The 17,778-nt window shown below is 40.9% G+C and overlaps 1 protein-coding gene across 4 annotated transcripts in view; it reads left to right on the top strand.

Moving 5' to 3' along the window:
* The window catches only part of pfkfb4b (6-phosphofructo-2-kinase/fructose-2,6-biphosphatase 4b), a 55,593-nt gene that overhangs the window by 31,695 nt on the left and 6,120 nt on the right, over positions 1-17,778 (top strand). The window contains exons 1-9 of one of the 4 annotated variants that reach the window (XM_014167108.3): positions 6,646-6,913; positions 12,494-12,610; positions 12,707-12,803; positions 13,101-13,167; positions 16,096-16,170; positions 16,305-16,361; positions 16,794-16,915; positions 17,206-17,413; positions 17,504-17,650. In XM_014167108.3, the coding sequence (XP_014022583.1) occupies positions 6,790-6,913; positions 12,494-12,610; positions 12,707-12,803; positions 13,101-13,167; positions 16,096-16,170; positions 16,305-16,361; positions 16,794-16,915; positions 17,206-17,413; positions 17,504-17,650 (1,014 nt within the window). In that variant the 5' untranslated portion in view covers positions 6,646-6,789. Of the gene's footprint in view, positions 1-6,645; positions 6,914-12,493; positions 12,611-12,706; positions 12,804-13,100; positions 13,168-15,708; positions 16,193-16,304; positions 16,362-16,793; positions 16,916-17,205; positions 17,414-17,503; positions 17,651-17,778 lie in introns of those variants that run through there. The other 3 variants (XM_014167109.3, XM_045705433.2, XM_045705434.2) reach the window with 3 other exon arrangements.

Below are 17,778 nucleotides of genomic sequence, written 5' to 3'. Positions count from 1 at the left end.
AAGCCTTTTTGAAATCGGACAGTGTGGTTAGATTAGCGAGAGTCTTGTCTTCAAAATGGTGTAAAATAGTCATATGTTTGAAAAATTGAAGTTTTTGCATTTTTGAGGTATTTGAATATCACGCCATGGGATTACACTGGCTGTTGAGTAGGTGGTACGCAAGCGTCCCACCTAGCCCATAGAGGTTAATGTATACAGAGAAAAGTGTCGACCCGAGAATTGAACCCTGTGGCACCCCCATAGAGAGGCACCCCCATAGTTTTTTAATTTTGCACACCTGCCCCCTGAAAGGTCTGTGCACAGCCCTTTGTGTTTGTGTGCAGGCTGATAACAACATAACAATAATCTAGTGACAACACACCTACTATACAGTCTAATTGACTTGTTTGGAAGCCGGTACAGAAATACCTACAGCAGTTGTTAGCAGCCTTGCCCACCCGTTACTATTTGTCCTATATTTCCCAGTCCTCAACCTGGCCACTGTACACCCTGCCCATCTCACAGGGAGTGTGAGAAAGAGATAAAGGGCCCAGGGCTGAGTGTGTTAGTGTTTCGAGGGGGGCTACCAACACCCCCCACTCATCCATCTCTCTGGCCACCAGCCTCACACCTGAATTAAATATCACAGAGACTGTGCCAGAGGTCCGGACAACAGGCCCTCCGATTTGACACACTCAACTGAGTAGTTGGTGAACCAGGCGAGGCAGTCATTTGAGAAACCAAGGCTATTGAGTCTGCCGATAAGTTCCTAACTTCCTTGAAAAGTTGCATATCGCAGGGGCTATTCGATGCTAATGCAGTACGCCACAGGATGTTTTTTGTGCTGGTCAAGGGCAGTCCGGTCTGGAGTGAACCAAGGGCTATGTCTGTTCCTGGTTCTACATTTCTTGAATGGGGAATGCTTATTTAAGATGGTGAGGAAAGCACTTTTAAAGAATAACCAGGCATCCTCTACTGACGGAATGAGGTCAATATCTTTCCAGGATACCCAGGCCAGGTCGATTAGAAAGGCCTGCTTGCTGAAGTGTTTTTAGGGAGTGTTTGACTGTGATGAGGGGTGGTCGTTTGACTGCGGACCCATTACGGACGCAGGCAATGAGGCAGTGATCACTGAGATCCTGGTTGAAGACAGCAGAGGTATATTTAGAGGACAGGTTGGTCAGGATGATATCTATGAGGGTGCTCGAGTTTACGGATTTGGGGTTGTACCTGGTAGGTTCCATGATAATTTGGGTGAGATTGAGGGCATCTAGCTTAAATTGTAGGACGGCCGGGGTGTTAAGCATATCCCAGTTTAGGTCACCTAACAGTACAAACTCTGAAGATAAATGGGGGGCAATTAATTCACATATGGTGTCCAGGGTGCAGCTGGGGGCTGAGGGGGGTCTGTTTAACAAGGGGCAACAATGAGAGACTTATTTCTGGAAAGGTGGATTTTTAAAAGTAGAAGCTCGAACTGTTTGGTCACAGACCTGGATAGCATGACAGAACTCTGCAGGCTGTCTCTGCAGTAGATTGCAACTCCACCCCCTTTGGCAGTTCTGTCTTGGGGGAAAATGTATACACATACATAGAGGCATTTTTCAGCTGTGATTTTACCACTCAGAATCCAGAATGGATATGACAATGGGGCCAGCACAGGACGTAATACACCCTTACAACAATCTACTTTTTGATCTTCTTGACTTCTTAGCTGGTAAACTGCTACTATGTGTCAAGAAAAGAGCCCCAATTAGGGGTTAGTGTACTCCAGTAAAAAAGGGCTGGTTTAGATTAAAAACTATTGCCCTTTGTCCCCGTTCATAGGGGCATGAGAGACTCGTCACTGGTACAATTGAGTTGGCACTTTATTGGCCCAAACACCCACAGACCCTCAAGGTTGAGGTTACTCATGGACAGTAATTCGTTTTTTTTTTTTTTGCATGGACGCATTGTGTCTTCTAACTGTCCAAGAATAGGATCCAAAGTGTTAGGAAATATTTGTTCCCATAAATACAAAGGAGGATGTCTCTCCTCATACCCCTGGCTCTTTAGTCAGATTGTGCACCACAGAGCCAATCAGGAGAGAATACATACAGGTCAATGGTGCCAATTAAAAGTCAAGGGGTGTGTCTGTGCCTTTTGGATTACTCTCTCTTTACAGAGAACTCCTGTGCTTCAAGTCAAGAGCTTCCCTTCCCCTTTCAGTCTTCTCTGCGCATGTCTGAAAGTGACAGAGCCAGCAGCCAAGAGAGTTTTTCACAGTATGCCATAAAAAAATTCTTACATTCATTAAGTGTATGTAAAATGCTAATATGTATTAGATCCAGTACAATGGAATAACTAAGACCTGAATTTGAATGCAGTGTGTTCCGATTCCTCCTTCTCTTTCTGTCCAGCAGGGTCAACCAAAAACACTTGGCCTGATGGTTCATGCAGATACTGGGGAAGCAATATAGAAATGTACTGATCCCTTAAATGATTTTACTATTAAATGACCCATATCACAACCCTCATACCTCTTCACAAAAATGTACCTAAATCAATTTTGGAAAAAGGATTTTACTCACAAAAGAAATAGGAATTTATTTTTCCAGTTAGAAATAGTAGGCCATGCATCAAATAACTATTTTCATCAGGAAAAACAAACCCTCAAATGCACTATTGTATTTTCTAAGTTGCCTGCAGGTGGCTTGTTGTGAATGCACTCAAATATCAAGTCATTATCAGGTTATGTAAACTGTGTTCTAATACTAAACATATAAGTCGCTCTGTATAAGAGCGTCTGCTAAATGTCTTAAATGTAAATGTAATGTAAATGTAAGGATTTGTCTTAATGTACAGTGTATGAAAGTGATGCTATGAAAAGGATTCTTTCATCTTATCAAGCTCACTCTGACTGACAAATCACTGCCTGTTACTGTGATTTTAAAAGAGCGTATGAAACAGTATTTTTCGAGGCGTACCTGTGTGCCTTCCTTTAAGCACCTCTGTTCAAACATCTCTCCTGTCCTTGATCCATACCACATACAGCCATTTGTGGATCTTTTCAGTGTCCATGTGAAAGATAGTTATTCCGAGGCTGGAACATTTGATAACTTCAAAAACATTTTTTAATACCCATGTGAAATGAAGGCCTGCAAAGCTTACAGATTTAAGTCTAATAGCATGATATGAAAGTAGACAAACAGAGTGTGCGATATGAAGGTCAGTGGACACTCTGAACCTTGTTTGAAGTCACTAGGTCACATGACCAAGGAGCTATTGAAATTGTAAATTTGGAAAAATTCATGTAAAATCTTGTGAGATAAATGGACAAACTAAAGGGTGTGCAATATAGAAGGGTAGTCAGTGGACATTCTGGACCTTGTTTGAGTCAAGTAGGTCACATGACCAATGAGCTGTTGAAAATCAAATGTAAAAACAGTTTGTACATTGTTTAAGCTCCCTAACTAATTCAACAAGGAATACAAAATATTGCTCACATTTCCACATGTTTATTAGCTTTGGAAATCGAATTAATGTCCATATCGTGAAAATAAGACCTGTGCAATGCTGTATGCAATTCTTCCAACATAATGACACTTATTTGGAGTCTGGCTCAAGTGGTTTGAAAGCGCGAATATCCAACTTGAAACTGTCTTTACCTCGGTCTTAATCAAACACTGGCGGCCGTATCTGTCCAGGCAAAACATACCAATAGTTGAATTACAATCAGAAACCCAGATTTTAGTCAGTACCATAGACCCAATGCTGTTGAAATGACGAAGAAATCCCGCAAATAACCCAATTTACAATTGTCTAGTCGTAACATCAGGCACATAATAACGACACAATTCCCAGAAAATAGCCTTAGTTTGTTTTTGTACGACGGTGTAAATTACATCGAGATTCCATCTTAATTCACCATAACTGTAAAAGGATCAATTCAATAAATATAGCAACTCACCTCTTACTGCAAAAAATACATTTTTCAGGCCTTAAAGGCAGTTTCTCTAAATGTATTACTTGGACAGAAAATAATCCCATAAGCATTTAGACTGTCATATAATGCTTTAACTTTATCTGTTATCAAATGATCCATAAAGGGGACCAACTCTGAAAATGTGTATTTATTATTTTCTCACCTGACGTACTACTACGTCTGGGTGCGCAAGTTAGTATATTATTTGTTTATTTCCGTCATTACTTCATCAAATCTCTAGTAATCGATTATACACATTTACAATTTGTCTCATTTCCATATAATCACAGAATCCATATATAACGTTAGAAATTCTTATGTACTCACATCAACCATTCCATGTGCGTTTTCAAAGACTCTCCACAGCTACGAAGCAGCTCTCCAAACATACTCCCAGCTAAAAAAAGATAGATATAAAAAAAAAAAATCCGGGACAATGACCTCGCTCTTGATATTCTATGATTGCCAGTGAAGGAATGAACCCCCAAGATAACGTTATGTCAAAGCTTATTATTCAAATCTCAATCATTTTATTATACATATTTCTATGTTACTATCCAAACTTCAGATTCATTTCCACATTCACACATCTCTCATATCACATTCACACAATGCTATTCCCAACCATACTTCGTCAATCTTTTTTATAACCTGCAAGAATATTTTCTTACTTCTATAGATGGATTTGGTTTATAGCTTTCACATATGTACCTAAGACTCGGGCCGGGCCACATGACGTCGGCCGAGTGACACGACTCAGCCGGAATCGGCCCAGATCCACTGTGCTAGCTGGGTCCAGACCTCCTTTATTAGAGAGAACGGACTTTTTGTTTGTTTGTGAGACTTACTTTTCCAGATGAAGTAAAGAAAGGTCTTGTTGATCCCTTCACAGGTAGAATGATTTACAAATAAAGATAATGAGGGGTACACAAAGCGAGTGTGACTATTGCCAGCAAGCAAAGGCAACCTCTTACGCCTCACGTTATCGAAACCCCGACCATAGTGTTTGATTGACAATCAATACATGTCGAAAACGATAATGCAAATGAGGAAACTAAATAGCGAAATGAAGCATTTGAATTTTGACAGTCTTAAACCACACAGAGTATAGAAAAGCATTGCCAATTGAGAATTCATTTTATTTTGGGGTAGTCACAATTCATGCTACCACAACAAGGAAATGAAATGACAAACATGAAAAAATGATTTGTCATTTAAGCGTTTAAATTTTTTTACGTGTCAGTGTTGTACTGGATAGTACCATGGAAATAATCTCAAACGCACTTGCTATGTATTTGTCTAATTGGCAGACAAGCATACTAAATCATGAAAATTATAATGCAATATCTTTTTTTGCCTTTCAGTTTGAATTTTGTCACATAAAAATGCATACCTATTTAGGAAAAGAAAATTCAAACATGATATTGATTGATCATTTGCATCTCCAATTGGGTTTCGGCAGCTAAGCGCTTCCATATAGTAAATGTTTCTGGGTGGCTCTGGGGGAATAAGGGTAGACAGCACCACCTAGTGTTTTTAGAAAGTACAGTTTGTCGCAAGAAAATGACACAAGGGGGCGCTGTGATTCCTCTGCTCTGAAAGTGAGTACCCAATTTTGGAAACTAGCTACATACAATATGATGCTATATTCCATCAACCTTCCTTCTGTAGAACTTTATGTCGATTTTGCCAATAAAACAACAATACTGTTTAAAAGCTGTTTTATCCTATTGCTACAATTCAAAACACAGACCGACTGTTATATAGTTGCATAATAAACGTGTTTTAATTAACTTTATCCTCCATCTTTGTGGCCAACTGGGGTGATTATGAGTTTCCCAACTCACTGATTGTCATTGAAACATAGTTGATCAAAAGCTGACCGGATGCTGTAAATAACCAGTGAATCTACAGTATGCTATGCATGATGTGTTGTGTTGTCCCATGTGCGTTGCATGTGAACAGCAGAAGACTTGTCTTTCAAAAAAACTCGTGTGAGTTATCTTTCCCTTCCGTACTTTTCTACTTTTGTACTTTTCTGGGTGCTCTGTTCTACTCTATTACGGTACAGGTACAGTTCACTGTTACTTTGTAGCGTGCAGTAGCTACATTGTTATATAGGGAACAAAGCATTAAGAAGCATGTAAAAACAAACGTGCTGTATATATTTGCGCAAAACTCTGGCAGTATTTGGAGCATTTATAGTCTTCCTAAATAAGATTCGTTTTTGAGATTTAATGAATATAATTTAAGCCTAGGCCTGTAGGCTAAACCGGGGAAGTCACATTGACATTGGCATTCCCTTTTCAAGTGAGCATTGGACAAGAAAATAATACACACACATGTACCCACTTAGATGCTCTGTTAATTGCAGATCATTTTCATAGGAATGTTAATAAAGAGAAAATAAATGACAGCGTTTTGTTTACCTTTATTGAATGGTCATAAATGTAGCCTACTAGCCTGGTCCCAGATCTATTTGTGCTCTTGCCTATTCCATTGCTGACCTTGTTAAGAAAAACATGTTTGGCATGACAATGAGTCACAGTGAGTTGGCATGATCGCACAAACAGACTGGCACTCGGGCTATAAATGTAGATAACTCTTGAAATCTGATCATCTAAAGGTGTAGTCAGTGCTGCATGCACTAAACACCGTGGTGTCCGGAATGTATGAATAGTTCACACCATTTGATGCGCTCAGCATAGTGACATTACGGTAATAGTATAGGTTTGATGTTCGTCAGCCGATATGACATCCATTCCCTCTCAGCTCTGTAGCGCAGACCAGCCCGCATCACGTACCACTTCTGTCGCTTAGAAACGGGGCATGGTGCAGCAACCAAAATGACTTCCAACGAAGATGTTATGATGGCAACATCACCCCGCGAGCTTACTCAGAACCCGCTGAAGAAAATATGGATGCCATGTAAAAACGGGCTGCCTGAAAAGCACATTTCACAGAGAAGGGGTAAGTTGCCTTGGCTGGCTTGTGCCAACAGCGCACAATGGGCGTATTGCAGATACAGATTATTTTAAGAAATGTTCATATTTTGTTGGCCTAACGTTACCTCATGGAACTTAGATATTCATATTTTAATACACACACTGCGGCGTTGCGAAACCTGACCAGGTTCTGTGCGCTCAACATTTTCTCCAAGGGTGCAACGTTGCAGCATTTCGATTTCGCCTCTAATGGTGAGGCTTTTTAAGATGTTTTTCTTGGTGTTACAATTGTCCAACGTTGTTTATTAATGCCATTATGCAATTACGCATGGCCTACTACGGTATCAAACTGGTAAGGAAGCGCGGTGTTGAATTTGACTAGGAAGATGACAAACATGACAATGCGCCCATTTGCCGGTGACCGCACTACCCAACCATGTACAATACAACAAGGTTATTGTATTGTTTAACTATGGATTGTTAAACATCATTTGAGCTAATGTTCACAGTGAAGGCGGCATTGAACTGATGGAACTGACATAGCACAGGAGCGCCTGATTGTGTATAATTATTTGTTTGTTTGGACCCCCACCTGTCCATGGCCCAGCAGCATTTAGAAGGGACTGGTAAACTATCAATATACACTGCTGTTTTGTTGCGCCGCAAAATAACAGGCAGCCAACTACTAAAGTCTAACACACATACTGGGGGAAAACATACAGATTCACTCCTGTGCCAACCGTGATTGGCCCAGCGGATTTTATGAAGAAAATAACTTAAGTTTTGCAGAAGAGAGAGAAATTGAGTGTTGGGGGGGATGAGTACTCTGCAGACTTGGTTCGTCTCCCTTGCTCCCCAATTCTGATTACTTTTCGCTGAGTCAGCTAAGTGCTCAGTCAACCATGCTTGGGATCTGTAGTTTTTTAGGGTTGATTTGTTCCCTGTTCTTATTATAGATTAGTGGTCCTCACCCTAAACAACTACACTGTCTCCCACTGAACTATTCCAGATGCTTCCTTGTGCTGAGCTCGAGACTCTTCCTCTTTCAGGTGCAGACACTGCAGATTTCAGAGGTGGTTTTCTCCCCCTTTGGCTTGTATATTTGGCACAGTAATGAGAAAGGAGAACAAAGAACCATGCCAGGCTTTGTGTGATTTCACTAATCCAGCCCCCCAATCCTAGCCAATAGGGCCACTGGAGGGGCTTACAATGGTTAAGGAGGAGGGATAGCCAGTTAGCAGCCAGATTTTATAGTACAGTAGAGTACTTCTCCCTCTGTTTTGAAGGGGGCCACATAATTACTTTTACCAAACTAGGTTAGTAGTGGCGCAGTTGGTCAGTGTTTTATGCTGTGTCACTCTATTTGCACTTTGGTTGACTGTTTCACTTAAGCCTAACCAGTTGACCACTGAAACTTGGTTATTCTGAGATCACCAGATAGTATGCCTGTGTGCAGTCTGGATCACACTGAGGAGCATCAAGTCTCTTTGCAGAAGTCACTCTGCAATTTCCTGGTTGCTAAAATTCTAATAGTTCACCTCATTTCAATTTATGTGACAAAACAAGCAAGAGAATCATTGTACCATCTAAACCGCTGTGAAATATATTTTCAGTAGCCAAAAATATTGTATTTTCAGCTTTTTGAAGCTGGTGTAAAGAAATTTAAGTAAAAGACACAAAAACTAAACTTAGGAATGGGAAATAGCACACACTGAACATATCTACCTCTTTTTAGAGTTTCTTTCAATGAGAATGACAGCTCGAAAACTCACATTTCTATGTGAATTTGGTCAGGTTGCCCAAAAAGTGACATATTACAGCTTTAATTAAATCTGGAAACGTGTGTGTGTGTGTGTGTGTGTGTGTGTGTGTGTGTGTGTGTGTGTGTGTGCACAGCTTCACAAGCTCTTCCAAAGACTTTGTCTGCTTGACTTGCTCTTAGATATGTGAGCGATTTTATTTTTATTTTATTTTTTTCTCTCCAAGAATCCCTCTGTCAACAACACAAAAGGCTTAATCATGCCTACTGCTCCTCTCTCCGCTCTACTTTCTCCTCGTTCCTCATTTGGCCAATTCGTTCTTCTTTCCACCTGCTTCTCCAGACTCTGGTATCTACCAGGTCATGGCTGTTATGAAGTGGCTGATTTCAAGTCAATCCTTAAGGTTTTGGCAATGTTCATGACATAGCATCTCTAATGATTTTTGGGGATTTTCACAAAATGTAATCCATAGGAGGGTCCTTTTGTTGTGGTTGTGGGGGGGACATTTGTGGTGGTGGGGGGGACATTAGTATCTTAAAGGGATACTTCTAGATTTTGGATACTTCCAAGACTTTATCTACTTCCCCATAGTCAGATGAACTTGTGGATACCATTTATATGTCTCTGTGTCCAGTATGAAAGAAGTTAAAGGTAGTTTCGCAAGTCAATGCTAACTAGCATTAGCGCAGTGACTGGAAGTCTATGGGTAGCTGCTAAATGCCCAAATCCCGATGTTTGTCTCCCATGAGACACTGTAGATGTGGAAGCCTATTTCACTTCCTCAAAATCCCCAGAATGAATCCAAGATAACTCAAGAAATCTGTAATTAATTTTGACGTTTTTGCAGAGGATGTTTTAGTTGTGCAATTTTACATCTAAGGTGTTTGGTGCAGTATTTCGCAAGTAAAAGAATGCTCAATGTGTTGTCTTATGTAAACAAAGTCGGGCTGCTGGGCAGGTCTGTCTCACTGTATATGCTATTGGATAGAGAGCAATTACCTCAGCTGTTCACCCCCAAGTTAGTGGGCAAATGTACATTATCAAATCAAAACCCAACCTTTATTAACCCATTGTGACGGACGGATGTTCCAAACTCCGTTTTAGACTCGTCTGACATTATAACCAAAATTATCCTTTTACACTTTGTAGTCAATTTTGACTCATGTCTATTTCACAGACTGTTTTCAAAGTGATTAGTTGCTTTTTAAAGGAAGCTTCTTTTTAAAGTTATGGACCACTTCATACAGATAAATTGGCATAGTAGGCAATGTAACCAATTGCTCTCCTTTTAACTTGCATCATTGCACATCCTGCAAATCACCAGCGGAGGGTGACCATTTTGAATCCATTTTCACATTCACTCTGTTGGTAACGCTTACAAATTGGCTCTTAACTCTAAAAGTAGCTGAGAACCCACTATAGAACTTTGAAATGCTGTAGAGTATATGTTCAACAAATATATTTAAAAAAAAAAGCCAAATCATTAAAGATTTTTTGCATTAATCTTTATATTTTCAATATTCATGAATTAATGTAAGAAAATGCTACTCATATTACAGAGCAAGCGGTAAAGCTTCATTTGACATAAACTTGAGCTTTTTAACACATACAGATGAAACATGGAATTTTTAAAGGAGGCCAAAATGTCACAAATGTTCCAACTTCAATTCATTATTTCTCAATTATGCTTTAAGATACAAATGTCAAATATATGTCAAGAATATTTCCTCCAAAGGACCCTTCTATGGATACAATTTTGTGGAAATCATCCCCAAAAATCATGCTAAACTCAGCAAAAAAACCCTCCCCTTTTCAGGACCCTGTCTTTCAAAGATAATTCATAAAAATCTAATTTCACAGATCTTCATTGTAAAGGGTTTAACCTCTTATGTGGAACGCCTCGCCAATATCCAATGGTAGCGCCTGGCGCGAAATACGAAAAACCTTAAAAATGCTATAATTTCAATTTCTCAAACATATGACTATTTTACACCATTTGAAAGATAAGACTCTCCTTTATCTAACCACATTGTCCGATTTCAAAAAGGCTTTACAGTGAAAGCAAAACAGATTATGTCAGGAGAGTACCCAGCCAGAAATAATCACACACTCATTTTTCAAGCAAGCATATATGTCACAAAAACCAAAACCACAGCTAAATGAAGCACTAACCTTTGATGATCTTCATCAGATGACACTCCTAGGACATTGTTATACAATACATGCATGTTTTGTTCAATCAAGTTCATATTTATATCAAAAAACAGCTTTTTACATTAGCATGTTTTGTTCAGAACTAGCATACCCACCGAAAACGTCCGGTGAATTTACTAAATTACTCACGATAAACGTTGACAAAAAACATAACAATTATAGATACAGAACTCCTTTATGCAATCGCGGTGTCTGATTTTAAAATAGCTTTTCAGTGAAAGCACATTTTGCAATATTCTGAGTAGATAACCCAGCCATCACGGCTAGCTATTTTGACACCCACCAAGTTTGGCACTCACCAAACTCAGATTTACTATAAGAAAAATTGGATTACCTTTGCTGTTCTTCGTCAGAATGCACTCCCAGGACTTCTACTTCAACAACAAATGTTGTTTTGGTTCGAAATAATCCATAGTTATATCCAAATAGCTCTGTTTTGTTCATGCGTTCAGGTAACTATCCGAAGGGTGACGCGTCGGCGCGTTTCGTGACAAAAACCGTCAAAATATTCCATTACCGTATTTCGAAGCATGTCAAACGCTGTTTAAAATAAATTTTTATGCGATTTTTCTCGTAAAATAGCGATAATATTCCAACTGGGCGACGACATATTCGTTCAAAGAGAGAAGGAAAACATGGAGTCGTCACATGCAAGCCAGTGTCATTGTTCTCAGAAGGACCACTCTCCAAAACCCCTGCTGTTTTTCGCCCAGAGACTGCAGAGCTATCATTCCACGTTCTGGCGCCTTGCTAGAGCCAATGAAAGCCTTAGAAAATGTCACGTTACAGCAGAGATCCTGTATTTTTGATAAAGAGGCTAAAGAAGGACAAGAAATAGTCAGACAGGGCACTTCCCGTATAGAATCTTCTCAGGTTTTGGCCTGCCATATGAGTTCTGTTATACTCACAGACACCATTCAAACAGTTTTAGAAACTTTAGGGTATTTTCTATCCAAATCTACTAATTATATGCATATTCTAGTTTCTGGGCAGGAGTAATAACCAGATTAAATCGGGTACGTTTTTTATCTGGCCGTGAAAATACTGCCCCCTATCCCAAACAGGTTAAACACTGTTTCCCATGCTTGTTCAATTAACCATAAACATTAATGAACATGCATCTGTGGAACGGTCGTTAAGACACTAACAGCTTACAGACGGTAGGCAATTAAGGTCACAGTTATGAAAACTTAGGACACTAAAGAGGCCTTTCTACTGACTCCGAAAAACACAAAGAAAGATGCCCAGGGTCCCTGCTCATCTGCGTGAACATGCCTTAGGCATGCTGCAAGGAGGTATGAGAAACGCAGTTTACAGTGAGAGGACGTTTCTTTTTTTGCTGTGTTTTTGTTTCATCAACAAATCACCCTAGTGTATACAAGTATCTGTTTGCATCTCCTTCACCTTTTCTCAAATCATCCAACAAAACTTCTCCATCCAGTCTACACCTTTTAATTATGGTCTGAGTTGTTGATTACATTTTGCATTAATGGGTCACGGTCCCATTTGATTCAATGACAGACTGTACCATCCACTGACATTCACTGTGTCTGTGTACAATATTCAATAAACTTTCTCTCGTCCTATTTCTTTCCACCTATTTTTCTGTATCTCCTCTCTCTTTCTCTCAGTATGTATGACCAACTGTCCCACCCTTATTGTGACGGTTGGCCTCCCAGCCAGAGGTAAGACCTACATCTCCAAGAAGCTGACCCGCTATCTCAACTGGATTGGTGTGCCAACCAAAGGTACCAGCTCAAGCTCTCTCATTAGCTGTCTCTTTTGAGGTCTCTCTCACACACACAGGAAATAGGGTTGACTGATACTATGTCTGTGTTGTTTAGAGTTCAACGTGGGTCAGTACAGGAGAGAGTGTGTGAAGATCTACAAGTCCTTTGAGTTTTTCCGTCCAGACAATGAAGAGGGGCTGAAGATCAGGAGGTGAGGCTGGAGGAGGGGTTTTGGAATGAGCTGAACGGGTCAAGTTAGGCCTAACCCACCACTCTATTCACTTATCTCATTACAGACCAAAGTTGCAAGGAATGCACTCTTTATTGGGCTTTTTAATAGGCAGAGACCGTTGAAAGAACAAAGAGTTGTATTTACATGAATATCTACGTTTTGACCAGTTGCTTTATATTAGCGAAGTTTGAATTCAGTTAATTTTTGTAGATCTTTACCTACAGTGTCACTTTCTGGTCATCTTTTTGATTCTGTTGTGTATGTGTCCACCCATAGGCAGTGTGCACTGACAGCGCTGAATGATGTGCGCCAGTACCTGAGTGTGGAGGGGGGCCAGGTGGCGGTGAGTAGAGTAGATCTCACCTAGTATGGCTACAGGTCTGTTTAGCTATCATTTCACTTCTTGGCACACCTTGTCCTGATAAACATAAGACACAGAGTACTTGGAGTGGAATGTTAGATAAACAGACTGGACCCAGGTTAGATCCACAGTGACTTAAGTGTGGCTCATGATCAGTTTGTGAATGAGGATGTTGATGAATGGGGGGAAAGGGTGCACAGTAAATGTAATTCAAATCACATTTTATTTGTCACATGCTCCGAATACCGTGAAATGCTTACTTACAAGCCGTTAACCAACAATGCAGTTCAAGAAAGATTGAGATTGTGGATCTGTTGAGGCGGTATGCAAATTGGAGTGGGTCTAAGGTTTCCGGGATGATGGTGTTGTGAGCCATGACCAGCCTTTCAAAGCACTTCATGGCTACCGATGTGAGTGCTACGGGTTAGTAATCATTTAGGCAGGTTACTTTTGCTTCCTCTGGCACAGGGATTATGGTGGTCTGCTTGAAACAGGTATGAAGTTTACATACACCTTAGCCAAATACATTTAAACTCAGTTTTTCACAATTCCTGACATTTAATCCAAGTAAAAATTCCCTGTCTTAGGTCAGTTAGGATCACCACTTTATTTTAAGAATGTGAAATATTAGAATAATAGTAGAGTGATTTATTTCAGTTTTTATTTCTTTCATCACATTCCCAGTGGGTCAGACGTTTACATACACTCAATTAGTATTTGGTTGAATTGCCTTTAAATTGTTTAACTTGGGTCAAACGTTTCGGGTAGCCTTCCACAAGCTTCCCACGATAAGTTGGGTGAATTTTGGCCCATTCCTCCTGACAGAGCTGGTGTAACTGAGTCAGGTTTGTAAGCCTCCTTGCTCGCACACGCTTTTTCAGTTCTGCCCACAAATATTATATGGGATTGAGGTCAGGGCTTTGTGATGGCCACTCCAATATCTTGACTTTGTTATCCTTAAGCCATTTTGCCACAACTTTGGCAGTATGCTTGGAAGACCCATTTGCGACCAAGCTTTAACTTCCTGACTGATGTCTTGAGATGTTGCTTCAATATATCCACATAATTTTCCTCCCTCATGATGCCATCTATTTTGTGAAGTGTACCAGTCCCTCCTGCAGCAAAGCACCTCCACAACATGATGCTGCCACCCCCGTGCGTCACGGTTGGGATGGTGTTCTTTGGCTTGCAAGCCTCCCCCTTTTTCCTCCAAACATAACGATGGTCATTATGGCCAAACAGTTCTATTTGTGTTTCATCAGACCAGAGGACATTTCTCCAAAAACTACGATATTTGTCCCCATGTGCAGTTGCAAACCGTAGTCTGTCTTTTTTATGGCGGTTTTGGAGCAGTGGCTTCTTTTCTTGCTGATCGGCCTTTCAGGTTATGTCGATATAGGACTTGTTTTACTGTGGATATAGATACTTTTGTACCTGTTTCCTCCAGCATCTTCACAAGGTCCTTTTGCTGTTGTTCTGGGATTGATTTGCACTTTTCGCACCAAAGTACGTTTATCTCTAGGAGACAGAACGCGTCTCCTTCCTGAGCGGTATGACGGCTGCGTGGCCCCATGGTGTCTATACTTGTGTACTGTTGTTTGTACAGATGAACGTGGTACCTTCAGGCATTTGGAAATTGCTCCCAATGATGAACCAGACTTGTGGAGGTCTGCAATTTTTTTTCTGAGGTCTTGGCTGATTTACTTTTGATTTTCCGATGATGTCACGCGAAGAGGCACTGAGTTTGAAGGTAGGCCTTGAAATACATCCACAGGTACACCTCCAATTGACTCAAATGAAGTCAATTAGTGTTGTGGAAAATTGTCTTAAGAATAACACTTCTTACAAGAACTTGTCAATTCAATATAGACTTTAATACAGAGTAGTAAAGCCGAGCCGGTCCGCGGAACAACTGCCTTCCTTAGGCCCCGGCTCTGCTTTTATGCACATACAATACATAGGTCCACCCTTTATGTAAATGAAGTAAAACCCCCTATGCGTTCTGTCACCATTATCTTTCAACCCAATGGATAACGCCCATATCTGAGGATAACGCCCACATCTGCTTTTAGCTCTAACATAATGGTGGCTAAACTCTCCTCATGTGGATATGAAAATAATGCATGCATTGCATGCTTACGCTTGGCATATATTTAGTCATGGCCATACATTCAGCTTGCCTGGCCGTTGCGTGGTTCCTACTTGGGGATGTATGGCCACCTGTTATCTCCACTCAGGGCCAGCTGCCAGTCTCCTCTTTCGCTAGCTAATGTATTTCTATTTTTCCTTCCTTCAGCACGTCTACCTTTCTCCCACATTAGCCTATCAGAAGCTTCTAAAGCCATGACATCAATCTTTTTCCTGTATTGACGCTTTGCCTGTTTGATGGTTCGTCTGAGGGCGTAGCGGGATTTGTTATATGCGTCCGGATTAGAGTCCCGCTCCTTGAAAGCGGCAGTTCTAGCCTTTAGCTCGGTGCGGATGTCCATGTAATCAATGGCTTCTGGTTTGGATATGTACTTATGGTCACTGTGGGGAAGAATTCATCGATGCACTTATTGATGAAGCCGGCGACTGAGGTGGTATACTCCTCAATGCCATTGGATGAATCCCGGAACATATTCCAGTCTGTGCTAGCAAAACAGTTCTGTAGTGTAGCATCCGCGTCATCTGACCACTTCCGTATTGAGCGAGTCACTGGTACTTCCTCCTTTAGTTCATGTAGGCTACTTTGCGAGAAATAACCATGTGTACCCTTTTCCCACTATTGATCTTCAGTCTACAGTACTTGTTTGAGTTTGCACCACAACTCATATAGATGTTCATGTTTTGCTTGGTGCTCCCAGGACTCTTAACCTGAATGTAATGAGGATGTTGTGACTGACTGGAGTTTGGCCTTCATTGCCTCAGGTGTTTGATGCCACTAACACCACACGGCAGAGGAGAGGGACCATCACCAGGTTTGCAGAGCAGAACGGCTTTAAGGTATGGAACCCCAGAGTCAGACGTAAGTATCTGTAGTTATTGTCTATTCGTGGGATTCACTACTTTTCTTATAGTGTACAGAATATTTCACTGTATTGTTTTTTTATACTGAATCTTCATTTTCAACCTCCCAGGTGTTCTTTGTGGAGTCTGTGTGTGAAGACCCTGATGTCATTGCGGAGAACATAGTGGTGTGTGATATCTCTGCTATCTTTCAGCATTGTATGTAGGCCACTAGTTATGTAAAAGATCAGACATGATTGCGCAGGAAATTCAAGACTTCTGCTTTGATATTTTATATTCCTGTAAGACAGGCCTCCTGATTTAATAATTTCTACCATCTTTGTGTTGATATGCCCTGGCTAACTTTCAGAAATGAAGCGAGAGAGCTGTTTTTCAGTTCTGACTAGAGGGTGTACAGCTACGACCGGAAGCTACTTTTCCATAGCATGTTAGAAGAATTTACGCAGCAGGTTAGAATAATTAACGTGGCAGGTAAGAAGACTTGGGTTAACGTTAGGAAAAGGGTTAAGGTTAGCTAAAATGCTCTCCTAGCATGTGCTTTCTCTATTTCTCTTGACTCATTTCCTCTTCCTGTTTTGATTTCCTGTCTGTCTGTGCAGCAAGTGAAGCTGGGTAGTCCTGACTACATAGACTGTAATACAGAAGAGGTCGTTGAGGATTTCATGAAGAGGATCAAGTGCTATGAGAACTCTTACCAGCCACTGGATGAGGTTCTAGACAGGTGAGTACACACACACACTAGTGGTTTCAGAATACGCTCTGACAAAATACTGGACAGGTGAGTACACACACACACTAGTGGTTTCAGAATACGCTCTGACAAAATACTGGACAGGTGAGTACACACACACTAGTGGTTTCAGAATACGCTCTGACAATATACTGGACAGGTGAGAACACACACACATAGAATACACATGGACAAGGTCCGCAGTCATTTAACAGCCTCACACTGCTAATAAATCTGCTAGTCACTCATACTGATAGTCACTCACCACCCCCCCCCCCCAGGGATCTGTCCTACATCAAGATAATGGATGTGGGCCGGAGGTACCTGGTGAACCAGGTCCAGGACCACATCCAGAGTCGCATCGTCTACTACCTGATGAACATCCACATCACACCACGCTCCATCTACCTGTGTCGCCATGGAGAGAGTGACCACAACGTCAAGGGACGCATCGGAGGAGACTCTGGCCTGTCTGGCAGGGGAAAGGAGGTGTTTGTTTGTATGTGTCTGTCCATCTATTCGTAATAGAAATATATACTGCATGTAACGTCATTATTTCTCTCCTTGCCTGTTGGTCAGTTTGCAAAGTGTCTGGAGAAGTTCATCCAAGAGCAGAACATTAAGGATCTGAAGGTGTGGACCAGCCAGATGAAGAGGACCATCCAGACAGCTGAGGCTGTGGCTGTGCCCTACGAGCAGTGGAAGGCTCTCAACGAGATAGATGCTGTATGTGTGTGCAAACGTTTGTTTTTATTTTGGCTATTGGTATTATATTTTGTTTGTATTTATTCTTTAATAGATTATAGATCTAAGATTATGCTCTGCGTCAGTCAATGTGATTGACGGTTACCATG

The sequence above is a fragment of the Salmo salar genome, chromosome 22 (assembly GCF_965601325.2).
Source record: "Salmo salar chromosome 22, fSalSal1, whole genome shotgun sequence".
Taxonomy (NCBI): Eukaryota; Metazoa; Chordata; class Actinopteri; order Salmoniformes; family Salmonidae; genus Salmo; species Salmo salar.
Note: the sequence above shows the minus strand (reverse complement) of the source record. Positions and strands in the feature narration are given on the sequence as shown.